Here is a 27046-nt window from a genome sequence, read left to right as displayed (position 1 = left end):
CATCTGTAGAAGTTTGTGAGTGCGTTTGGTGACAAGCCGAATTTCTGCCTTATTATTATTGGACCATGCTGGTCATTTATGAACATTTGAACATCTTGGCCATGTTCTGTTATAATCTCCACCCGGCACAGCCAGAAGAGGACTGGCCACCCCACATAGCCTGGTTCCTCTCTAGGTTTCTTGGCCTTTCTAGGGAGTTTTTCCTAGCCACCGTGCTTCTACACCTGCATTGCTGTTTGGGGTTTTAGGCTGGGTTTCTGTACAGCACTTTGAGATATCAGCTGATGTACGAAGGGCTATATAAATACATTTGATGTGATTTGATTTGATTCAGCGTTGAAGAGGCGCTGCTGCGCCTTCTTCACGACGCTGTCTGTGTGGGTGGACCAATTCAGTTTGTACGTGATGTGTACGCCGAGGAACTTAAAACTTACTACCCTCTCCCCTACTGTCCCATCGATGTGGATAGGGGGGTGCTCCCTCTGCTGTTTCCTGAAGTCCACAATCATCTCCTTTGTTTTGTTGACGTTGAGTGTGAGGTTATTTTCCTGACACCACACTCCGAGGGCCCTCACCTCCTCCCTGTAGGCCGTCTCGTCGTTGTTGGTAATCAAGCCTACACTGTAGTGTCGTCCGCAAACTTCATGATTGAGTTGGAGGCGTGCATGGCCACGCAGTCGTGGGTGAACAGGGAGTACAGGAGAGGGCTCAGAATGCACCCTTGTGGGGCCCCAGTGTTGAGGATCAGCGGGGTGGAGATGTTGTTACCTACCCTCACCACCTGGGGGCGGCCCGTAAGGAAGTCCAGTACCCAGTTGCACAGGGCGGGGTCGAGACCCAGGGTCTCGGGCTTGATAATGAGTTTGGAGGGTACTATGATGTTAAATGCTGAGCTGTAGTCGATGAACAGCATTCTCACATAAGTATTCCTCTTGTCCAAATGGGTTAGGGCAGTGTGCAGTGTGGTTGAGATTGAGATTGCATCGTCTGTGGACCTATTTGGGCGGTAAGCAAATTGGAGTGGGTCTAGGGTGTCAGGTAGGGGGAGGTGATATGGTCCTTGACTAGTCTCTCAATGCACTTCATGATGACGGAAGTGAGTGCTAGTCGTTTAGCTCAGTTACCTTAGCTTTCTTGGGAACAGGGACAATGGTGGCCCTCTTGAAACATGTGGGAACAGCAGCCTGGGATAAGGATTGATTGAATATGTCCGTAAACACACCAGCCAGCTGGTCTGCTCATGCTCTGAGGATGCGGCTGGGGACTCCGTCTGGGTATGCAGCCTTGCGAGGGTTAACATGTTTAAATGTTTTACTCAGGTCGGCTGCAGTGAAGGAGAGTCTGCATGTTTTGGTTGCGGGCCGTGTCAGTGGCACTGTATTGTCCTCAAAGCTGGCAAAAAAAGTTATTTAGTCTGCCTGCGAGCAAGACATCCTGGTCCGTGACGGGGCTGGTTTTCTTTTTGTAATCCGTGATTGACTGTAGACCCTGCCACATACCTCTTGTGTCTGGGCTGTTGAATTGTGACTCTACTTTGTCTCTATACTGACACTTAGCTTGTTTGATTGCCTTGCGGAGGGAATAGCTACACTGTTTGTATTCGGTCATGTTTCCGGTCACCTTTCCCTGGTTAAAAGCAGTGGTTCGCGCTTTCAGTTTCACGCGAATGCTGCCATCAAACCACGGTTTCTGGTTTGGGAATGTTTTAATCGTTGCTATGGGAACGACGTAGTCAATGCACTTTCTAATGAACTCGCTCACCGAATCAGCGTATTCGTCAATATTGTTGTTGTCACGCCCTGGTCTTAGTATTTTGTGTTTTCTATATTTATTTGGTCAGGCCAGGGTGTGACATGGGTTTATTTTGTGGTGTGTTTTTGTATTGGGGTTTTAGTAGGTATTGGGATTGGGGCTTAGTAGGGTTGTCTAGTAAAGTCTATGGTTGCCTGAGGTGGTTCTCAATCAGAGGCAGGTGATTCTCGTTGTCTCTGATTGGGAACCATATTTAGGCAGCCATATTCTTTGAGTGTTTCATGGGTGATTGTTCCTGTCTCTGTGTTTTGTACCAGATAGGACTGTTTTAGGTTTTTGCACGTTTGTTGTTTTGTTAGTTTATTCGTGTACAGTTTCTTTATTAAAGTACAATGAATAACAACCACGCTGCATTTTGGTCCGCCTCTACTTCACCTAAAGAAAACCCTTACAGTTGTTGGAAGCAATGCGGAACATATCCCAGTCCACGTGACCAAAGCAGTCTTGAAGCGTGGAATCATATTGGTCGGACCAGCGTTGAACAGACCCGAGAGCGGGAGCTTCTTGTTTTAGTTTCTGTCTGTAGGCAGGGAGCAACAAAATGGAGTCGTGGTCAGCTTTTCCGAAAGGAGGGCGGGGGAGGGCCTTATATGCGTCGCGGAAGTTAGAATAGCAATGATCCAAGGTTTTACCAGCCCTGGTTGCGCAATCGATGTGCTGATACAATTTAGGGAGTCTTGTTTTCAGATTAGCCTTGTTAAAATCCCCAGCTACAATGAATGCAGCCTCAGGATATGTGGTTTCCAGTTTGCAAAGAGTCAAATAAAGTTAGTTCAGGGCCATCGATGTGCCTGCTTGGGGGGGAATATATACGGCTGTGATTATAATCGAAGAGAATTCCCTTGGTAGATAATGCGGTCGACATTTGATTGTGAGGAATTCTAAGTCAGGTGAACAGAAGGACTTGTGTTCCTGTATGTTGTTGTGATCACACCACGTCTCGTTAATCATAAGGCATATGCCCCCGCCCCTCTTCTTACCAGAAAGATGTTTGTTTCTGCGTGAAGAAACCAGCTGGCTGCTCCGATTCCGTCGTCCTGGGTGGAAGGCAGAACACAGGGTCCGCTTCGGGAAAGTCATATTCCTGGTCGTACTGATGGTGAGTTGACGTTGCTCTTATATTCAGTAGTTCTTCCCGACTGTATGTAATGAAACCTAAGATTACCTGGGGTACCAATGTAAGAAATAACACGTAAAAAAAAAAAATACTTCATAGTTTCCTAGGAACGCGAAGCGAGGCGGCCATCTCTGTCGGCGCCGGAAGAAGGTAGCACAACGTATCCAATTGACCACCAGAGACATTCTTCAAAGGATAAAGGACTCGGTTTGGCAACACGGCCTTCCATCTACCACCAACCTACTGAAGCACGGCTCAGAGTAAATATTTATTGCATTTTCCTTTTCCAAATGGGCGGTTATTTAGAATGTATAAGATACTGTATTTACGATAGCACAGCTTCTTCCTTTGTTACTCAGTCTTCCCGCTCGTTCATTCAAACCCAGCCCCTTTTCTTTTGTGTAACAAGCTGTCATATCTGTTCTGCCCGCCAGGGACGTTTTCCTTTATGACGTCATTTGTAATCAAGTTATGATTAATTATGTGTATGTGTAATTCTGTGTGATTAGTTAGGTATTTAGTAAATAAATAATTAACCCAATTTTGTATTGCTGATTCAACTTGTTAGCCAGGGTTCGTGAAGATAACTAGAATTTACAACTTTCAGATGAGACTGAATTAAGGTGACGATTAATATTGACTGTTATTGATGTAAAATATTACTAGGCCTTTAAGAGTTGATTCGGAAGATAACAGCTCTATAAATATTATTTTGTGGTACCCGACTTTCTAGTTAATGACATTTACATGATTAGCTCAATCAGGTAATATTAATTACGGAGAAATTATTTTATAGAATAGCATGTCATATCACTTAATCCGGCATAGCCAAAGACACAACAATATCATCCAGTGGAAGTCATTTTCTATGTCATTGGGGAGTCCATTGACTATGCCATAATTTTCCTGTCCACACATGGGATCACTTGTTTGATGGTTCCATAAATCATCTAGACAAGAAGTTGACACCCAATAGTGGAGTTGTACAGGGAAGAAGAAATCAGAGGGTTATCCTTGTTTCCAGGGGGTGGAGTAAAACCACTGAAACATCTGAGGGGATATGGGTGTTCCATGCAAGGGTGTGGACATGTTTTGTCCACCAACACCAACAACGTTGGACTTTAATCACTGTCAGTCATTGTTACTTTAAATCATTGTAAGCCTCTACACTGAGCTAATATCTTTCTTAAGTGTGACCTTAACTGTGTGGTAAGGTTACTTGTCACTCTGTATTTAAGTGAGCTACTGGCTGTGTCCAACGCAGGCAGACTGCCAATCTCAAAGATGACCTAAATGTCAACTTCATTCAGCATGGAGCGATCTGTGTGCCAAGAATGTTTGCACCTCAAATATACAAAGCAAAAGCAAAGGAATGTTATTGACGTTGGCCACTTTACTTTCATCCCAGAACAAACCAATACTGTACAGCAACTCAATATTAGGAAGGTGTTCCTAATGTTTGGTATACTCAGTGTACAATGATATCAAGGCTTGATAAATATAGATTTGCTTGATAAAATGACATATGCATTATAATATTGTAAAAAATATTGACATTTTATTACAAAAAGTGCCTGTTGGCTTTCAACCAGTAAGTCTAACATACACAACACAGATCATAACCCCATTGTCTTGTTAATCGCTGAACTATGAGAAAACATAGAAAACACATCAACAGAGACAACGTACACATTTAACCCCTTTTTCAATGGGTCGAGGACATTTGGTTCATCAAAACATGTGGATGAATACAGTCGACTCCTGATATATACAAAGGCTTGGGATCCTCATGGTTACTTGGGATCGTCATGGATACGTGGACTAACCCAAAGCAGCAGATGTCAGATTTGAGAAATGAGAACTCAGAGAAACATGTTTTCATGGGCTATGACCAAAAGGGGTTACTAACAATCACAATTCCAGTATCAATCTATATTCAACAGTTAAATACACAATGAATGTATGTCTACACAATTGATTATCTACAACTTTTTGCCAAAATCATGTTCAAGTACAGCAACCAGGATATTTGATCACTTCAGTGGAAGCTATATAGCGTTAGCCTGTGCCATCCAGTCAGTACCCACTGGGCACAGATGTCAGTTCTATGTATAGTTTTGATTTACATTTGGTTGAGTTGTCAACTAACGTGAATTCAACGTGGAATCAACAAAAAATGTCACCAAGTCATTGGATTTAGGTTAAAAGTTAGGTGAAAAAATTATTAAATTCTCTTACGTTGATTTCTCTTTTCTACTCCAAACAGTCAACTTCATCACATTGAATTTTTGGGTTGAAATTATGTGGAAACAAAATAGATTAAACCAGTAGTTATTTTCCATGCAGGACAGTAGCCTTCCAGTGACATCCAGTGAACTTCAAGGGTCCTGCCAGCAGCCGCTTTACATTTCAGGACACAACACCCCACAATGCTAACTGAAACCAAGTGAAGGCACTGAAGAAGACCATGATTAGGGAGAACAGAGCAGGAAGGGACCCACACGTCCAAACTAACTAAGGACACAACAATTGAAGTCTGTTTGTTTGTTCACAGATTAGTGCAAGTAAGAGGTGCAATGCAGCAAACCCTTTTGACAGTAACTGTATCTAGATGTTTGATGGCTAGCTGAGCAGGAGGCTAGCTCATAGGATAAGGTGATGGCTGTGATAACCGAAGGAAAAAATGAAACAACAAAAATAAAAGTATTTACAGTGCACTCCCCCTTTAGAAAAAGATCAGGTCATAGAAACAGAGTCAGTGACACGTTGCAACAGCACAAGACATCATGCCTCATAGAGAAGATGTTCTTTTAAATATCCATCCTCTTCATCTGGTCATCCTGCAGAGTCCATCAGAAGCACCATGGCAACAGAAGACACTTTCCTCTTTCTCAAGTCAAAGACAAAGGCATGTTTCTGAAAGGAAAGAGAGAAGGGAGTTTTACAGTTTAAATGTAGATAGTTTGTAATCTATCAGAAAGGTGTTTTACAGTTTAAATGTAGATAGTTTGTAATCTATCAGAAAGGTGTTTTACAGTTTAAATGTAGATAGTTTGTAATTTATCAGAAGGGAGTTTTACAGTTTAAATGTAGATAGTTTGTAATTTATCAGAAGGGAGTTTTACAGTTTAAATGTAGATAGTTTGTAATTTATCAGAAGGGAGTTTTACAGTTTAAATGTAGATAGTTTGTAATCTATCAGAAAGGTGTTTTACAGTTTAAATGTAGATAGTTTGTAATTTATCAGAAGGGAGTTTTACAGTTTAAATGTAGATAGTTTGTAATTTATCAGAAGGGAGTTTTACAGTTTAAATGTAGATAGTTTGTAATTTATCAGAAGGGAGTTTTACAGTTTAAATGTAGATAGTTTGTAATCTATCAGAAAGGTGTTTTACAGTTTAAATGTAGATAGTTTGTAATCTATCAGAAGGGAGTTTTACAGTTTAAATGTAAATAGTTTAATCTATCAGAAGGGTGTTTTACAGTTTAAATGTAGATAGTTTGTAATCTATCAGAAGGGAGTTTTACAGTTTAAATGTAAATAGTTTAATCTATCAGAAGGGAGTTTTACAGTTTAAATGTAGATAGATTACAAACTATCAGAAGGGAGTTTTACAGTTTAAATGTAGATAGATTACAAACTATCAGAAGGGAGTTTTACAGTTTAAATGTAGATAGATTACAAACTATCAGAAGGGAGTTTTACAGTTTAAATGTAGATAGATTACAAACTATCAGAAGGGAGTTTTACAGTTTAAATGTAGATAGATTACAAACTATCAGAAGGGAGTTTTACAGTTTAAATGTAGATAGATTACAAACTATCAGAAGGGAGTTTTACAGTTTAAATGTAAATAGTTTAATCTATCAGAAGGGTGTTTTACAGTTTAAATGTAAATAGTTTAATCTATCAGAAGGGTGTTTTACAGTTTAAATGTAAATAGTTTAATCTATCAGAAGGGTGTTTTACAGTTTAAATGTAGATAGTTTAATCTATCAGAAGGGAGTTTTACAGTTTAAATGTAAATAGTTTAATCTATCAGAAGGGTGTTTTACAGTTTAAATGTAGATAGTTTAATCTATCAGAAGGGAGTTTTACAGTTTAAATGTAAATAGTTTAATCTATCAGAAGGGAGGTTTACAGTTTAAATGTAAATAGTTTAATCTATCAGAAGGGAGGTTTACAGTTTAAATGTAGATAGTTTAATCTATCAGAAGGGAGGTTTACAGTTTAAATGTAAATAGTTTAATCTATCAGAAGGGAGGTTTACAGTTTAAATGTAGATAGATTACAAACTATCAGAAGTGAGGTTTACAGTTTAAATGTATATAGTTTGTAGCTATTAAACCCAGCTACGACAGCACACTGTGGCTTACTACCATCTACAGACAATATCGCAAGAACTACACATTGCCTATCGGAATCAATGACAATATAGTACAAAAGTATATTTAAGACAAGCTAAGGTTAGGCCTATTCTATGACCATTCTAGACATTTCAGCAATCAAATAGATAGTACCTTGAGGTTCACAGTGATCAGCTGGCTCTCCAGCATTCCTATGTTTCAGAGCTCGCTCTTCTGTCCAGCGCTCTGTCAGCACACACACAACAGGAGTAGATTAGATTGAGGCTTTTGACAGTGACCGAAGTGGCTCAAAATTGCACACAAACCACACTACCGTACACAACACTTAAACCCTGGGGATGCCTGTCAACTTTAAAATGTTATTTTTCTGCCTCGAAGAGGAATGCTTGATGCGGCCTATGAACCGTCTCCAACCCCCTCCCTTCTCTTGGTCTGTTTGCCTCCTCTGACTGGCTCTACACAGGCCCAAAGACTATTATCCTTACTGGGTTTCCTTCCATCTGCCTTTCACAAAGACTCTATTCTCTTTGTACAGCAGACTGGCCGTAGTATCTCTAGATCAGAAGTGTACCTGAACTGACCGTCCTAGCTATCCCGGTTCTGACTGGCACAACTCTTCTCCTTTTCCACTGTTTACAGCTGGGAAGGAACTTAACCAGTATCAAAGCTGGGACCGAGAGACTGAAAAACAGTTTCTATCTCAAGCACATCAGACTGTTAAATCGCCATCACTAGGCGGCTTCCACCTGGTTACGTAACCCCGCACCTTAGAGGCTGCTGCCCCATATACATAGACTTAGACATAGAAATTACTGGCCACTTTAATAATGGAACACTAGTCACTTAATAATGTTTACATATTTTTGCTTTACTCATCTCATATGCTGTATTCTATTCTACTGTGTTTTAGTCAATGTCACTCTGCCATTGCTCATCCTAATATTTATATATTCCTTTAATTCCATTCTTTTACTTTTAGATTTGTGTGTATTGTTGTTAATTGTTAGATACTACTGCACTGTTGGAAGCTAGAAACACAAGCATTTCGCTACACCCGCAATAACATCTGCTAAACATGTGTATGTGACAAATAAAATGTGATTTGACTTGAGTATTTGGCCATCCTGCAGGGGTGTTTTTGTCTGGAACTTAATACCTGGAACAGGTGAATGACTGACGCCCCCACGGCCCCAGCTGCTTGTGTCTCTGTCTGACTTACTGAGCGCTCTAGAACCGTCCATACTCTAGAACCGTCCATACTCTAGAACATCCATACTCTAGAATCGTCCATACTCTAGAACATCCATACTCTAGAACCTTCCATACTCTAGAACATTCCATAGAAAGAGACAGACTATGGACTGCATCTCAAATAGCACCCTATTCCTTATAAAGTGCACCACTATAGACTGGGGTTCATAGGGCTCTGTTCAAAAATAGTGCACTTTGTAGGGACAGTGTGCCATATGGGATGCAGACCATAAGTGAGCTGACACAAGGCCAGTGAAACAGAAACACTACAACTGAATGTCTAAATAGCTCCACTAATGGTTTTGGAACAGGTAGTCTGGACTGGAGACGTTTCCTGTATAGAGGTTCTCATACTGTGTGAAGTGTGTATCCGGCTCCAGTCATACCACTGGCAAACAGACAGGCCAGGCCAGACAGAAAGGCCTCCTGTAGTCTGCTCTGTTCCCTTTCCAAGGTCTGGGGTGACCATGACCATACAGAGGACGTGTGTCCTGTCTCCTCCCAGCCCCAAGGTAAGGAGAGATTTGACAGTCTGAACCCTGGCTCACCGCTCAGCACTACACTGAAAGTACATCATCTCCAGCTAGCAGGAGGTTTAGTGTATCAGGTGGGCCAGCCTACTGTAGTCTGGCTATACACACTTAAATTGACAGACAGACAGACAGACAGACAGACAGACAGACAGACAGTATGAATGCACACAGACAGACAGTAAGAATACAGCATCATTAACTCACACTTGATGCTGCCGTACAAAGTCTGCAAACTGACGGTCTTTGGCACACAGCTCAATTATCCTTAGGCGGTCCTGAATTTGCTGTGAGACAGAGACAGACAATGAGAGAGAAAGAAAGAAAGAAAGAAGAGAAAGAAAGAGGGAGAGAGCGAGATGTGGGGGTAGAGAGAGAGAATAATGTGGGGGGAAAGAGAGAGTGAAAGAGAGAGAGGAGAGAGGGGTGTGAGAGAGAGGTAAGAGAGAGAGTGAAAGAGAGAGAGGGGAGAGAGAGAGAGAGAGGGGTAAGAGAGAGAGAGAGAGAGAGAGAGAGAGAGAGACGGTTATGTAACATTAGGGGTTGATGTAAGGCCGATGGATTTGTGTTGGTTTCCGTACTGCCTGCCCAATGCTGGTGTCTGGACGAGCACTCCTCTTCCACCATAAGCACTGAAGCTAAAGACTCAGGGTGAAAATAGAATCTCATACACACGTGTTACGGTGCCTTATTTAGACCTAAAGTTGATTGTTGATAAAGCTCTCTGGTAGCATTTACTTGAAAAACATCTTTAACAACGTTAAGATCCCTGGAATGATCTCCATAGAAATCCCCCAGAGAGCCAGTCTGTTGCAAACTGTCTGTCTCTCTCTTACAGTCCTCCCAGCAGTCAACCACTCAGACAGCCTCTACGTACCTCTCTGGTGAGCTCGGAGTTGTCGTAGATTTGGAGTATCTCGTCACTGCAGAAGTCCACAGAGGGGTCTGCGCTGCCCGTACTGTGGTGCGGCACGTCGTCTTCGTACCGTCTGTAGTACTCTGCCGTGGCCACATCACTCTCATACATGGGGTTGAACTTGGTGGCTCTCTCTAAGGATGGCACACTGTCCTGATCTCTGTGAAACAGGTAGGAGAGGGGCAACGTTATTAATAAGAAGGCCCCTTTCAAAAAATGTAGAAATAAGAACAGATATAGCCCTTGGTTCACTCCCGACTTGACTGCCCTTGATCAGCACAAAAACATCCTGTGGTGCACTGCACTAGCTTCGAATAGTCCCCACGATATGCAGACTCAACAGCCTTGTTTTCTCTAATGATTGCCTCATCTGGTTCACTAACTACTTCTCAGATAGAGTTGAGTGTATCAAATCGGAGGTCCTGTTGTCTGGACCTCTGGCAGTCTCTATGGTGGTGCCACAGGGTTCAATTCTCAGGCTGACTCTTTTCTCTGTATACAGTGCCTTGCGAAAGTATTCGGCCCCCTTGAACTTTGCGACCTTTTGCCACATTTCAGGCTTCAAACATGAAGATATAAAACTGTATTTTTTTGTGAAGAATCAACAACAAGTGGGACACAATCATGAAGTGGAACGACATTTATTGGATATTTCAAACTTTTTTAACAAATCAAAAACTGAAAAATTGGGCGTGCAAAATTATTCAGCCCCCTTAAGTTAATACTTTGTAGCGCCACCTTTTGCTGCGATTACAGCTGTAAGTCGCTTGGGGTATGTCTCTATCAGTTTTGCACATCGAGAGACTGAAATGTTTTCCCATTCATCCTTGCAAAACAGCTCGAGCTCAGTGAGGTTGGATGGAGAGCATTTGTGAACAGCAGTTTTCAGTTCTTTCCACAGATTCTCGATTGGATTCAGGTCTGGACTTTGACTTGGCCATTCTAACACCTGGATATGTTTATTTTTGAACCATTCCATTGTAGATTTTGCTTTATGTTTTGGATCATTGTCTTGTTGGAAGACAAATCTCCGTCCCAGTCTCAGGTCTTTTGCAGACTCCATCAGGTTTTCTTCCAGAATGTATTTGGCTACATCCATCTTCCCATCAATTTTAACCATCTTCCCTGTCCTTGCTGAAGAAAAGCAGGCCCAAACCATGATGCTGCCACCACCATGTTTGACAGTGGGGATGGTGTGTTCAGGGTGATGAGCTGTGTTGCTTTTACGCCAAACATAACGTTTTGCATTGTTGCCAAAAAGTTCAATTTTGGTTTCATCTGACCAGAGCACCTTCTTCCACATGTTTGGTGTGCCTCCCAGGTGGCTTGTGGCAAACTTTAAACGACACTTTTTATGGATATCTTTAAGAAATGGCTTTCTTCTTGCCACTCTTCCATAAAGGCCAGATTTGTGCAATATACGACTGATTGTTGTCCTATGGACAGAGTCTCCCACCTCAGCTGTAGATCTCTGCAGTTCATCCAGAGTGATCATGGGCCTCTTGGCTGCATCTCTGATCAGTCTTCTCCTTGTATGAGCTGAAAGTTTAGAGGGACGGCCAGGTCTTGGTAGATTTGCAGTGGTCTGATACTGCTTCCATTTCAATATTATCGCTTGCACAGTGCTCCTTGGGATGTTTAAAGCTTGGGAAATCTTTTTGTATCCAAATCCGGCTTTAAACTTCTTCACAACAGTATCTCGGACCTGCCTGGTGTGTTCCTTGTTCTTCATGATGCTCTCTGCGCTTTTAACGGACCTCTGAGACTATCACAGTGCAGGTGCATTTATACGGAGACTTGATTACACAAAGGTGGATTGTATTTATCATCATTAGTCATTTAGGTCAACATTGGATCATTCAGAGATCCTCACTGAACTTCTGGAGAGAGTTTGCTGCACTGAAAGTAAAGGGGCTGAATAATTTTGCACGCCCAATTTTTCAGTTTTTGATTTGTTAAAAAAGTTTGAAATATCCAATAAATGTCGTTCCACTTCAAGATTGTGTCCCACTTGTTGTTGATTCTTCACAAAAAAATACAGTTTTATATCTTTATGTTTGAAGCCTGAAATGTGGCAAAAGGTCGCAAAGTTCAAGGGGGCCGAATACTTTCGCAAGGCACTGTATATCAGTGATGTCGCTCTTGCTGCGGGTGATTCTTTGATCCACCTCTATGCAGACGACACCATTCTGTATACATCTGGCCCTTCTTTTGACACTGTGTTAACAAACCTCCAAATGAGCTTCAATGCCATTCAGCACTCCTTCCGTGGCCTCCAACTGCTCTTAAACTCTAGTAAAACTAAATGCATACTCTTCAACCGATCGCTGCCCGCACCTGCCCGCCTGCCTAGCATCACTATTCTGGACGGTTCTGACTTAGAATATGTGGACAACTATAAATACCTAAGTGTCTGGCAAGACTAAATTCTCCTTCCAGACTCATATTAAGCATCTCCAATCCAAAATTAAATCTAGAATCGACTCCCTATTTTGCAACAAAGCCTCCTTCACTCATGCTGCCAAACATACCCTCGTAAAACTGACTATCCGGCCTCCAAAACTCTACTAAGCAAATTGGATGCAGTCTATCACAGTGCCATCCGTTTTGTCACCAAAGCCCCATATCTGCCCATCATTGTGACCTGTATGCTCTCGTTAGCTGGTCCTCGCTACATATTCGTCACCAAACCCACTGGCTCCAGATCATCTATAAGTCTTTGCTAGGTAAAGCTCCGCCTTGTCTCAGCTCACTGGTCACCATAGTAGCATGCGCTCCAGCAGGTATATTTCACTGGTCTTCCCCAAAGCCAACATCTCCTTTGGCCGCTTTTCCTTCCAGTTCTCTGCTGCCAATGACTGGAATGAATTGAACAAATCACTGAAGTTGGAGACTTATATCTCCCTCACTAACTTCAAGTATCGGCTGTCAGAGCAGCTTAACGATCGCTGCAGCTGTACATAGCCCAACTACCTACCTCATCCCCATATTTGTGTTTATCTGCTCTTTTGCACACTAGTATTTCTACTTGCAGATCCTCATCTGCACATTTATCATTCCAGTGTAAATTGCTAAATTGTAATTACTTCGCCTCTATTGGCCTATTTATTGTCTTATAACCTTACTACATTTCCACACACTGTATACAGATTTTTCTATTGTGTTATTGACTGCACGTTTGTTTTTCCCATGTTTAGCACTGCGTTGTTGTTTTTGTCACACTGCTTTATCTTGGCCAGGTCTTGGCCAGGTCGTAGTTGTAAATGAGAACTTGTTCTCAACTGGCCTACCTGGTTAAATAAAGGTGAAATAAAATGCATTTAAAAAAATGTTTGTTGAAAACGATGGAAGCAGGAACATTTTTTCTGGTGCAATAGAAAGGTGGCTGATGTCACACCACTGAGAATGATGTGTTCTGTCTACTTACCTGTAATAATGATGAGCAATAACATTTCAGCCTGTACGTGCGGTGCGGCCAAGTGAGGCACACATACAAACACAAACACACCCACAGCCGTATGGGGTTGGCATGATACGTGATGACCTATGCATGTGGGTGGAAAGTGACATTGTGTCCTGTCCACTCTAAACAGGATGTCAACCTGATATCAACCTACGTTGGCATGCAACACACAGACACATGATGTTATTTTGTTGTACTGGCCTGTACCTAATGACATCGCTCTCTCTCTCTCTCGCTCTCTCACTCATTCACCCTCTGTCTTGGACTCTCTCTTTCTCTCCCTTGCGCTCTTTCTTTCTTTCTGTCTCCCTCTCTCTTTATTTCTCTCTCTCTTTATTTCTCTCTCTCTTTATTTCTCTCTCTCTTTATTTCTCTCTCCCTCTCTCTTTATTTCTCTCTCCCTCTCTCTTTATTTCTCTCTCCCTCTCTCTTTATTTCTCTCTCTCTCTCTCTTGATTTCTCTCTCTTTATTTCTCTCTCTCTTTATTTCTCTCTCTCTCTCTTTATTTCTCTCTCTCTATTTCTCTCTCCCTCTCTCTATTTCTTCCTCCCTCTCTTTATTTCTCTCTCTCTCTCTTTATTTCTCTCTCTCTCTCTTTATTTCTCTCTCTCTTTATTTCCCTTTCTCTCTTTATTTCTCTATATGTCTCTCTCCCTCTCTCTTTATTTCTCTCTATCTTTCTTTTTCTCTCTCTCTCTCTTTATTTCTCTCTCTCTCGGTGTCTCTTTATTTATCTCTCTCTCCCTCTTTATTTCCCTCTCTTTCCCTCTCTCTTTCTCTCAACCCTCTGTCTTTATTTCTCTCTCTCTCCCACTCTCTCTCTATTTCTCTCCCTCTCTTTATTTCTCTCTCTCTCCCACTCTCTCTCTATTTCTCTCCCTCTCTCTTTATTTCTCTCTCTCCCACTCTCTCTATTTCGCTCCCTCTCTCTTTCTTTCTCTCTCTCTCTCCCTTTCTCTCTTTATTTCTCTCTCTCTCCCACTCTCTCTTTATTTCTCTCCCTCTCTCTTTATTTCTCTCTCTCTCTATTTATTTCTCTCTCTCTATTTATTTCTCTCTCTCTCCCACTCTCTATTTCTCTCCCTCTGTCTTTATTTCTCTCCCTCTGTCTTTATTTCTCTCTCTCTCTCTCTCTATTTCTCTCCCTCTCTCTTTATTTCTCTCTCTCTCTCTCTCTCTATTTCTCTCCCTCTCTCTTTATTTCACTCTCTCCCACTCTCTCTCTATTTCTCTCCCTCTCTCTTTATTTCTCTCTCTCTCCCACTCTCTCTCTATTTCTCTCCCTCTCTCTTTATTTCTCTCTCTCCCACTCTCTCTCTATTTCTCTCCCTCTCTCTTAATTTCTCTCTCTCCCTTTCTCTCTTTATCTCTCTCTCTCCCACTCTCTCTCTTTCTCTCTCTCTCCCACTCTCTCTCTATTTCTCTCCCTCTCTCTTCATTTCTCTCTATATATTTTTTTCTCTCCCTCTCTCTTTATTTCTCTCTCTCTCTCTTTATTTCTCTCTCTCTTTATTTCTCTTTATTTCTCCCTCTCTCACTTTATTTCTCTCTGTCTTTATTTCTCTTTATTTCTCTCTCCCTCTCTCCCTTTCTCTCTTTCTCTCCCTCTCTCTTTATTTCTCTCTGTCTTTATTTCTCTGTATTTCTCTCTCCCTCCCTTTCTCTCTTTATTTCTCTGTATTTCTCTCTCCCTCTCTCCCATTCCTACCACAGATTAAGTTTCATTGTGAGTTCCCCGCTGCCTGTAGCTCCAGCTGCTGCTCCATATCTGTAATAAACAACATCTGACAAGCTACGCTGTACTAAATAAAAAACCTTCGGCACAAACGAATGTAATTTCCCCTTTGGAAATGTTTTGTTAACTATACATTCCAACCTTTGAACAGGAAGTGTTGTGGACTGCAGCTCCATCAGATACAGTCTTTACATTATACAGTACGCCATGTTCCATGAGCTAAACACTCATATGAGAAACACACTGAACTGGTCAGGAGTCCAATCTAGCAGTCTGTGGACAGTTTATTGGTAACAGTGGGAGACTGCAGGGCGGGACTGTTAGAAGGGCCCATGGTGCTAACATGGGCATTGGCCCAAGGTCTATCTGTCGAGGCCAGGCCTTGTGTCACTAGAAGCAGGCAGGCTAAACTCAGGGCAGCTGCCGAGGCACACACTGATTCATAAAACAATCACACACACATTCACACACGCCTACACATGGATGCATGCACACATGCACGCACACACACACACACACACACACACATACAGTGGGGCACAAAAGTATTTAGTCAGCCACCAATTGTGCAAGTTCTCCCACTTAAAAAGATGAGAGAGGCCTGTAATTTTCATCATAGGTACACTTCAACGATGACAGAAAAAATGAGGGGGAAGAAATCCAGAAAATCACATTGTAGGATTTTTTATGAATTTATTAGCAAATTATGGTGGAAAATAAGTATTTGGTCACCTACAAACAAGCAAGATTAACTTCTTCTTTAAGAGGCTCCTCTGTCCTCCACTCGTTACCTGTATTAATAGCACCTGTTTGAACTTGCTATCAGTATAAAAGACACCTGTCCACAACCTCAAACAGTCACACTCCAAACTCCACTATGGCCAAGACCAAAGAGCTGTCAAAGGACACTAGAAACAGAATTGTAGACCTGTACCAGACTGGGAAGACTGAATCTGCAATAGGTAAGCAGCTTGGTTTGAAGAAATCAACTGTGGGAGTAATTATTAGGAAATGGAAGACATACAAGACCACTGATAATCTCCCTCGATCTGGGGCTCCACCCAAGATCTCACCCCGTGGGGTCAAAATGATCACAAGAACGGTGAGCAAAAATCACAGAACCACACGGGGGGACCTAGTGAATGACCTTCAGAGAGCTGGGACCAAAGTAACAAAGCCTACCATCAGCAAGGGCATTGAAGATGAAACATGGCTGGGTCTTTCAGCATGACAATGATCCCAAACACACCGCCCGGGCAACGAAGGAGTGGCTTCGTAAGAAGCATTTCAAGGTCCCAGAGTGGCCTAGCCAGTCTCCAGATCTCAACCCCATAGAAAATCTTTGGAGGGAGTTGAAAATCCGTGTTGCCCAGCAACAGCCCCAAAACATCACTGCTCTAGAGGAGATCTGCATGGAGGAATGGGCCAAAATACCAGCAAAAGTGTGTGAAAACCTTGTGAAGACTTATAGAAAACATTTATCCTCTGTCATTGCCAACAAAGGGTATATAACAAAGTACTGAGATAAACTTTTGTTATTGACCAAATACTTATTTTCCACCATAATTTGCAAATAAGTTCATTAAAAATCCTACAATGTGATTTTCTGGATTTTTTCCCTTCATTTTGTCTGTCATAGTTGAAGTGTACCTATGATGAAAATTACAGGCCTCTCTCATCTCTTTAAGTGGGAGAACTTGCACAATTGGTGGCTGACTAAATACTTTTTTGCCCCACTGTATACTGTTGATCCTGCAACTCAGGGCTTCTAAATACAATCAGCACTGTTTTGATACTTCTCAATAAACATGTCCTGATTGGTTAATCAAAAACAACATGGCTGCCAAGGAAGTCTGAGACGCTAATCACGCTCTCATAGTTCTTTCTCTCGGAGAGATTCTCGGTCAAGCACCCCGTTAACAATGCACAAAGCTTCAATTAACCAAAACATTTTAGGACAACCATCTACATTTATTGTCTGTCTACACACCAGTATAGTATTTCTTAACCTTCTTAACTGTACTACTACATACAGTACCAGTCAAAAGTTTGGACACACCTACTCATTCAAAGGTTTTTCTTTATTTGTACTATTTTCAACATTGTAGAATAATAGTGAAGACATCAAAACTTTGAAATAACACCTATGGGATCATGTAGTAACCAAAAAACGTTTTTAAATAAATCAAAATATATTTTATATTTGAGGTTCTTCAAAGTAGCCACCCTTTGAATTGATGATAGCTTTTCACACGCTTAGGATTCTCTCAACCAGCTTCATGACATAGTCACCTGGAATGCATTTCAATTAACAGGTGTGCCTTCTTAAAAGTTAATTTGTGGAATTTCTTTCATTCATCATGTGTTTGAGACAATCAGTTGTGTTGTGACAAGGTAGGGTTGGTATACATAGGACAGCCCTATTTGGTAAAAGACCAAGTCCATATTATGGCAAGAACAGCTCAATTAAGCAACAATAAACAACAGTCCATCATTACTATAAGACATGAAGGTCAGTCAAAATGCAACATTTCAAGAACTTTGAAAGTTTCTTCAAGTGCAGTCGCAAAAACCATCAAGCGCTATGATGAAACTGGTTCTCATGATGACCGCCACAGGAAAGGAAGACCCAGAGTTACCTCTGCTGCAGAGGATAAGTTCATTAGAGTTACCAGCCTCAGAAATTGCAGCCCAAATAAATGCTTCACAGATTTCAAGTAACAGACACATCTCAACGTCAACTGTTCAGAGGAGACTATCTGAATAAGGCCTTCATGGTCGAATTTCTGCAAAGAAACCACTACTAAAGACACCAATAATAAGAAGAGGCACGAGCAATGAACATTAGACCGGTGGAAACCTGTCCTTAGATCTGATGAGTCCAAATTTGAGATTTTTGGTTCCAACCGCCGTGTCTTCGTGAGACGCAGAGTAGGTGAACGGATGATCTCCGCATGTGTGGTTCCCACCGTGAAGCATGGAGGAGGAGGTGTGATGGTGTAGGGGTGCTTTGCTGGTGACACTGTCAGTGATTTATTTCGAATTCAAGGCAGACTTAACCGGCTACCACAGCATTCTGCAGTGATACGCCATCCCATCTGGTTTGCGCTTAGTGGGACTATCATTTGTTTTTCAACAGGACAATGACCCAACACATCGACAGGCTGTGTAAGGGCTATTTGACCAGAAGGAGAGTGATGGAGTGCAGCATCAGATGACCTGGCCTCCACAATCACCCAACCTCAACCCAATTGAGATGGTTTTGGATGAGTTGGACCGCAGAGTGAAGGAAAAGCAGCCAACAAGTGCACAGCACATGTGGTGAACTCCTTCAAGACTGTTGGAAAAGCATTCTAGGTGAAGCTGGTTGAGAGAATGCCAAGAGTGTGCAAAGCTGTTATCGAGGCAAAGGGTGGCTATTTGAAGAATCTCAAATATAAAATATATTTTGATTTGTTTAACACTTTTTTGGTTACTACATGATTCCATATGTGTTATTTCATAGTGTTGATATCTTCACTACTATTCTTCAATGTAGAAAATAGTAAAAAAGAAAAGAAAAACACTAAGTAGGTGTGTCCAAACTTTTGACTGGTACTGCAGTTATTAGGCAAGATAAGCCAAAATATTATCAGATGACATTACTCTACAAGCAACACTGCAGTGATATCTTAAATAACCATTACACATGACAGGTAAATAATCTGATTTACTCCTTCTCCCTCTGGGTTTATGAGTCTGCTGCTTACCGTAGAGGATCCTCTGAATCCTCCTTGTCATAACCGTCCCTCAGAGTCCTGGCCAGGAAGAAGATTGCCCCAGAGGCCACCAATAGGAATCCAGCCACCGACGCTATGGCGATGCCCACCACCAGAGGTTCTGACACATACTCCTCACAGTGTTCACCGCGGTACCACCAATTCTCTCCAACACGACATCTAGAACCACACAGAACAGCATTAGAACCATATGCATCTCAAACACACACATACACATACACAACCCTATAGTGAATTCATCATGTCAGTGTCCTTAACTAAACTCCCACCCACCTGCAGATGGCTCCCTTGCCAGGGATGACATCACACTTCCCATCGTTGAGACAGAAGTCCTCCTGCAGGTCACAGATACTCTGGCACGGCAGTCCATCCACACTGAAGTAACCAGCGTCACACACACACTCCGCCTCCCCGGACCAGCGGTTCACCGTGCACATCGAATACTCATTACACGCTTGGAACTTGCAGGGGTTTGCCTGGTTGCCTGACAACGGCAAAGAAAACATAAAGAAATGTGTTTTGTGTGACCTCAGTTCTACCATCTGAGAACCTGGTGACTCAGGGATGGGGGTTTGACTGTGCTGGTGATGGTGGTTAAAGCCCACTAATTCTAAAATAACACATAAATACACCACAGAAAATATATTTTAGAATGTTTCAGACTTTAGTCGTAAATTGGCTGATGATGACGTGCCCAGAGTACTTTAGTTGTCACTATCGGAACATTCTAGAAAAGAGCGAAGTATTCTAACCCTAACTCTGACTCCAACCTTAACTCTCTACCTCTAACCTTAACCCTTAACAAATACCTTGTCTTTTCCTAATCCAATGCCCTGTGGAGACCTTACATGATGTGACATGATTAAGCATCAGTGTTACAGTAGATGATTATGATTGGCTCAGACAGATTACAACACAGATTATACTATAACGACCCAGCCGGCCTTATAGAATAACACCATGGTGACTCATCCTCATTATGACACATACTGTACAGTACTGTTGCTGGTCACATTGTACATCTGCCCAGACGAGGGTTGCAAAATTCCCAGGTTTTCCAGAAGACCCGGTTGGAGGATTCTGGATTTCCTGCTTAATCCCTCCTGATTCCTGGAATCCTCCAACCGGGATTTTGGTAAATCCAGGGAACTTATTGAAAGTTCCCGGAATTTTGCAACCCTCGCCCAAACAGAAGTGTCAACCACATGAGATCACCATCCCCGGGGCCACAGTATCAAAGCCATTGACACATTGAGATCGTTATGTTATTTTCATGGGCTTTTTGAGTTACAAAGTGTTGAGAAAACAACTTGATTCATAACTAGAGAGTCATCTCACTTCAATGACTCAATACAGCAATCTCCTGCTGATGTGTTAATGTGAGAAGTTTGGATTAGGTCAGCATGCCATTGCTTCTGTTGTCGACTTTCACATCTTTCAAGATCCAATAATGAAACCTCAGCTACAGAAGATCAGCCACCAAAAGGACATTACTGTCAGGAAATGCTTCACAACAATGAGTCCTTGTTGACATGATTTCATACATTTCCTACTCTCACTGCAGAATAACATCACTCAAGACTCAAGAATCACTTGTTTGCAGCTGAGGTTTACCTGATTCCACATCCAGTGAGTATTTGTCTATGGCGAGGTTCATGGTTTGGAAGGCTGAGTTAGCAAAGTCCTCTAGGATAAGGTACACAGTATTGGTGACCCCCCGAGAGACGGGCTTCCCAAACTTCATCCTGCTGTTCACCACGATGCTGCCGTTACGGAAATTCAGGATCTCCAGGTTCTGGAAGTTGCTGAGGTTGGACTGCAGGTAAGGGATGAGCTACAGACGAGAAAGAGACATTGTTACTTTATGCTTCCCAAAACACCAAGATATACTGTATTCCACAGGTACTGTATGACTTGTGACAAATCCAATAACCATGGAAACAGTTCATTAGAAAGTTATACTACAGAATCCATTATATGCAACATATTACAACATTCACAGCAATGAAAATGGTCAAATGAACTTGAGAAGGCCAACTCTACGCATACTGAACATTCGTTCATGGCCCCCATACCCCAATGTTATTGCAGATAATCCCATATATCCTTTACCAGTTCGAGGAACCTCTGCTCCAGGGCTTTGTACTCTGTGGAATTCTTGTTGAAGAGATCCTCAGAGAACATCATGTTGGTCACCCTCAGGCTGAAGAACACCATCAGATCCTTGCCAGGGCTTTTCGCCATGGCGATGCTGCCCACGTCTGATCCGTGGGCGATGCTGGAGTACCCGCTGCTGTCCCCGTCCATGTGACTCGTTCCGTCATACACGTTGAAGGTGAGGTCAATTTCCGACATGGGGGAGTCTGGTGCGTAGTCTCCAACCGCTTGGATTGAAGTGCCGACTTCTAGTTCGTATGTGTCGTGAGCTGGGGAAGGGGGTGCTAGCGCCATGCTAACATCTCCTTCTTCAATGCTAACATCTGACTCTTCTGCTGCCTCAAGCAGGTTTTCTGTGGGTCTGAATGTGGGCTGGAAGAATGGAGGTGGGATTGTTGGGGCAATTGCAGGTGTCTCAGAGATTTCAATGTCACCATGTGGTGCTATTTCTGTGGTGGCTGGGTGGTGTGTGGCTTCCTCCTCTTCTGGTACAGAGTCAGATATACGAGAGAAGGGAGATTCCTTCTCGGGGGATAAGATGCTATGAGACTCTATGACTTCCAGGGCTGCTGTACCTGCAGCCACAACAAAGATTTGATCTTCAGCTAGGTCCTCCTCTGATATGTCAAGGGCTGGGAGTAGTGTGGCCAAGGGCCCTGCGACCTCCGCCCCCTGTTCCTCCAAGATCTCCACCTCTCCATCTTCATCCTCAGGATCGGGCACCAAGAGTAAAGGTCTGTCAGTGAAGGCTTCGATTTCTGGTGGTTCGGAGGTGATCATATCGAAGATGGACTCCTTGACTGTGAACAGCTCCATGTCTATGAAGGTAGGTGACTCAGTAACTGTGGGGAGTTCAACCTCTATTGGACTAGTTGGCTCCGACAGCTCTTCAACACAACCATGGGTCTCAGCTGCTGGCCCTTCCAACACCAGGGCCTCAGTGGTGTAAAACTGAGGATAGGGATAATCAGTGACTGGTGCTATGATGGTGAATGGTTCGCTTGGGTAATAATCGTCATAAATCCCAGAGGCCTCCAGCGTCTGTATGGAAAGCTCCACGGTCAGGGTCTCTGCGGTCCAGAACACAGGGACTTCAGCGGTGGTCGTGTAGTCAGGTCGGGTACTAATGTCTTGGGTCACAGGCAGCTTGTCCAAGAAAGGCTGTTGTGGCTCTTCCTCAACTGGGGCAGATTCTGGATGGGACTCAAAAGGACCCATATCCTCTGGAGTTTCAGTCAGGACAGATTCGGTGATCTCTTCCCCCTTCTCCTCATCCTTCTTCTCTTCCTCCTTTGGTTCCACTTCTGGATCTGGAAAATGCACCTCCCCCACCACATAATCCTCCTCATCCTCCTCTATGTAGTCTGTCTCCTCAGTTGTCACGGGAAACCATGGGAAGACGTCAGCCCCTTGGTCATCCCCAGAGAAGCCGGAGCCAGAGCCAGCATCCAAATCTGGGTCTACTCTGGGAGGTGCCGGGACAGGGGCCTCTGTGGTCTGTGGTTGTGAAGGGGAGGAGGTAGAGGAGCCTCCAGCACCGACCACACCATCCCCATCGGGAGTATCAGAGTCTTGCTGAGTGTTGCTGAGAAGAAATCCCTCTTCTTCAATATTTCCATTATCTAGAAAAACAGGAAAACACATGCTTTGTTACTGGAACATGGAATCTCCCTTCTCTTCAGTGAAGGGAAACAGAGTGAAAACAGAATAGAGGAGAATCCATGATATTAACAATGGATAAATGGTTTCAAAACTCTATTAAATCAGATTTGAATGTGTTTTTTTGTGTTGTGTGTTACTGTGTGGTTGACAGTATACAAGGTGATGTGAATGTGGTCTTGTGATTTAGGAAGTAGAAACAGGACTGCTCACTCTCTGCAGGGACAGCAGTGGTGCTGGGTGGCAAGGTGGTTTCATCCAGAACGAACACATCATTTTCACTGGCCACAACGCTCCCGGAGCCTTTCAAAGGGTCCACAGGAAACAGGAAATCATCCTTCTTCAGGAAGATGTCGCTGACATCCAAGTCTTGGCCAGGAGCATCTGGTGGTTTCTCAGCAGCCAGAACATTGTCCTGACACACCAGGAAGAAAAGACAAAGGTTGATAAAAGTGCACTGACATTATTCTTACATTCTACTAACGTTAGAGAAATGTACGTCTAGTAACTCACACTTAAATGAACGTCCGTGTGTATTGTTGTCTGCCTGTAGCCCAAACGGGAGGCTGGCAGACACGACAAACATAGAAAATGCCAAGAATATACCTAGATTAGGCTGGCTAGAGGAAAGATAATCCTAATTCCTCTATGTATACGGGAGTTTCCCGGGCGATACACCTGGGCTGGCCATGCCCCAAGGATGGACACACGCAACTACACTACATAGACTTACATAGACTTACACCACCCATGCATACATAAATGCAAAAATACCTACATTTTCCCATGCACAGATCAAAAAACACATGCATAGGATGACAGATATGATCACGTATACATTCAACAGCCCTTATAGAAGTCAAAGTGGGGGGGAAATGATCCTCAACATCTTCAATGAATTACAGTGGAAATTCATCCTTCTATCCAGACTAACTTCAATGGAAAGAAATTGCACTGGCACGCAGAAGATACATTTGGACACAAAAGCCGGCCCTCTGTGCCTCCCTAGCTGCAGCTGCAGATTAGTTGTGTTTTTCTCTCTTACAAGGTTGAGTTGTAGCAGAGTGTTTCTCTCTCACAAGGTTGAGTTGTAGCAGTGTTTCTCTCTCTCAAGGTTGAGTTGTAGCAGAGTGTTTCTCTCTCACAAGGTTGAGTTGTAGCAGTGTTTCTCTCTCACAAGGTTGAGTTGTAGCAGAGTGTTTCTCTCTCACAAGGTTGAGTTGTAGCAGAGTGTTTCTCTCTCACAAGGTTGAGTTGTAGCAGAGTGTTTCTCTCTCACAAGGTTGAGTTGTAGCAGAGTGTTTCTCTCTCACAAGGTTGAGTTGTAGCAGAGTGTTTCTCTCTCACAAGGTTGAGTTGTAGCAGAGTGTTTCTCTCTCACAAGGTTGAGTTGTAGCAGAGTGTTTCTCTCTCACAAGGTTGAGTTGTAGCAGAGTGTTTCTCTCTCACAAGGTTGAGTTGTAGCAGAGTGTTTCTCTCTCACAAGGTTGAGTTGTAGCAGAGTGTTTCTCTCTCACAAGGTTGAGTTGTAGCAGAGTGTTTCTCTCTCACAAGGTTGAGTTGTAGCAGAGTGTTTCTCTCTCACAAGGTTGAGTTGTAGCAGAGTGTTTCTCTCTCACAAGGTTGAGTTGTAGCAGAGTGTTTCTCTCTCACAAGGTTGAGTTGTAGCAGAGTGTTTCTCTCTCACAAGGTTGAGTTGTAGCAGAGTGTTTCTCTCTCACAAGGTTGAGTTGTAGCAGAGTGTTTCTCTCTCACAAGGTTGAGTTGTAGCAGAGTGTTTCTCTCTCACAAGGTTGAGTTGTAGCAGAGTGTTTCTCTCTCACAAGGTTGAGTTGTAGCAGAGTGTTTCTCTCTCACAAGGTTGAGTTGTAGCAGTGTTTCTCTCTCACAAGGTTGAGTTGTAACAGATACAGATGTAGCCCTTGATATGTGTGCTTCACAAAGTAAATATTCAGAAACACAAAATACCTCACGATAAACAAAATCTGAGTGAAATTCACATATACATCCCAGCAACGGATGCCCTATATGAATGAATGCAACAACACAGGCCTTTTAACCTCAACATATGTTCTGTATTAGTATGTCCTGCTCAAGGGACAGAGAAACACACACACACACACACTTCATCTTCCACAATGAAAATGGGCTTCCTGCAAACAGCCATGTGACTCAGAGAGACCGTCAAACCAGGTTGTGTTCACACAAATGAGCAGAGCGTCATTGTCTTTCACCACAGGATAAACAAAAAGTTGTGTTATGCCCTGAGGACAACAATAAAGTTCTGTTTGGTCAAAGTGGACTCATTTAATAACAAATGGACTTCAGATGTGCTTATCTTTAACTACCAGTAACTGCCTTGTGCCTGTGTTAGACCCTAGGAAGCTTGCCATTACATGAGAGAATGAGAGAGAACACATGGTAGTCAAGACGAATTGGACAACGCCATTCAGCCTAAACAAGATTGTAAATCAGTTTAATAAAGGGATGAGAAAAAATAGGAAAAAATTGAGGGAGTAAATTCTGAGATTATTAAATTTGTTCCCAGTCAAATGTGTCTTTGTAATTACAGTGCCGTCTATGAGAAAAGCTAATCATTCGGCGTAATAAATTCTTGCCATATTTCCACTCAAAGCAGATTTCTTTCTATATTTCTTAGTGATTGAACACAACTGTTTGCTTAATATGGCATGCTGACTTGCGTCTTGAGAATAGTTTGGTGGAAAATGGACTTGACTATTTTTACAGACTTTTACTGAACTGAGACAGCTGGGTATGAATTCCATTTTCCAAAGCAACTTTAGCAACAAATGACTTTCATTGCATTCATTTTAGTGTAGCCTACACACCAACACACATTGAACTAGCAATATCATCAACTACATATTCAGTTGACTATATTGCTTAAAGGATGCAATACACAATTTTCCTCTGGACAATGTGGAGCAGTGAACTGACACTCACTCACCATCATGTCATTGGACTCTTCTGGTTTGGTGGTGGGTCTCCCTCCCATAAACAAGTTATCAACTGGAAAATAAAACAGTCGTACACAAATCAACTGGAGAACCGTTTTACCTTGTCACACAAATCCCAGGACTAAACCCTTATTTAGCAGTGGTCGCCAACCCTGTTCCTGGAGGACTGCTCAATGAGCAAGCTTTTGTGTCAGCACTAACACACTTAATTGTACTAGATCAACTAATCCTCAATACTATTATTAGTCTGGTTAGGTGTGTTAGTTCTGGGCTGGAATAAAAGCCTTCTCATAATGTAGCTCTCTAGGACCAGAGTTCATGACCACCTGTTGTACAGTTTAGCCGGTCTGTAGACCTACCTCGCTCTAGCTGCAGTGAGTCAGGGTCTACATCCAGAGTGGTGTTGCTCATGAAGTTCTCCTTGTGCAGGGCTTCAGTGATGTAGTTTCGGAAGTCTGTTATGGTGTAGACCACAGTGGGGCGTTCAACAGCGTCACGGTAAGACTTCTCCACCACGTTGGACTGGAGGTTGATGTAGTCCATGGTCTCGTTACTGATGCCTGCCCCGTCCACTTCCAGAGTCACTGCGTAATGGACTACCACAGACAACATACCCCTAGAGGAGCAATATTCATTTGATAGAGAGAGAGAAACATATTGAGGAACAGAGAGACACATTGAGGAACAGAGAGACACATTGAGGGACAGAGAGACACATCGAGTAACAGAGAGACACATTGAGGAACAGAGAGAGACATATTGAGGAACAGAGATACATATTGAGGAACAGAGAGACATATTGAGGAACAGAGACACATTGAGGAACAGAGACACACATTGAGGAACAGAGAGAGACACATTGAGTAACAGAGAGACACATTGAGAAACAGAGAGACACATTGAGGAACAGAGAGACACATTGAGGAACAGAGAGACATATTGAGGAACAGAGAGACACATTGAGGAACAGAGACACATTGAGGAACAGAGACACATTGAGGAACAGAGACACATTGAGGAACAGAGACACATTGAGGAACAGAGACACATTGAGGAACAGAGACACACATTGAGGAACAGAGAGAGACACATTGAGTAACAGAGAGACACATTGAGGAACAGAGAGACACAATGAGGAACAGAGAGACATATTGAGGAACAGAGAGACACATTGAGGAACAGAGACATATTGAGGAACAGAGAGAGATACATTGAGGAACAGAGAGACATTGAGGAACAGAGAGACATATTGAGGAACAGAGAGACACATTGAGGAACAG

General features: G+C 42.7%; 1 protein-coding gene across 1 annotated transcript in view; it reads right to left on the bottom strand.

Moving 5' to 3' along the window:
* Positions 1-4465: 4465 nt before the first annotated feature.
* The window catches only part of LOC109890331 (interphotoreceptor matrix proteoglycan 2-like), a 35701-nt gene continuing 13120 nt past the window's right edge, over positions 4466-27046 (bottom strand). Inside the window, exons 11-21 of the mRNA XM_031823953.1 lie at positions 26126-26382; positions 25757-25818; positions 23002-23203; positions 21085-22751; positions 20587-20806; positions 19246-19456; positions 18943-19131; positions 9956-10154; positions 9286-9365; positions 7451-7522; positions 4466-5845 (exon numbers count right to left, since the gene is read on the bottom strand). Coding sequence (XP_031679813.1) covers positions 7489-7522; positions 9286-9365; positions 9956-10154; positions 18943-19131; positions 19246-19456; positions 20587-20806; positions 21085-22751; positions 23002-23203; positions 25757-25818; positions 26126-26382 — 3121 coding nt within the window. The 3' untranslated portion in view covers positions 4466-5845; positions 7451-7488. The remainder of the gene's footprint in view (positions 5846-7450; positions 7523-9285; positions 9366-9955; positions 10155-18942; positions 19132-19245; positions 19457-20586; positions 20807-21084; positions 22752-23001; positions 23204-25756; positions 25819-26125; positions 26383-27046) is intronic.

Source organism: Oncorhynchus kisutch, linkage group LG5 (genome assembly GCF_002021735.2).
Source record: "Oncorhynchus kisutch isolate 150728-3 linkage group LG5, Okis_V2, whole genome shotgun sequence".
Classification (NCBI taxonomy): domain Eukaryota; kingdom Metazoa; phylum Chordata; class Actinopteri; order Salmoniformes; family Salmonidae; genus Oncorhynchus; species Oncorhynchus kisutch.
This window is presented reverse-complemented; position numbering and strand designations above follow the sequence as displayed.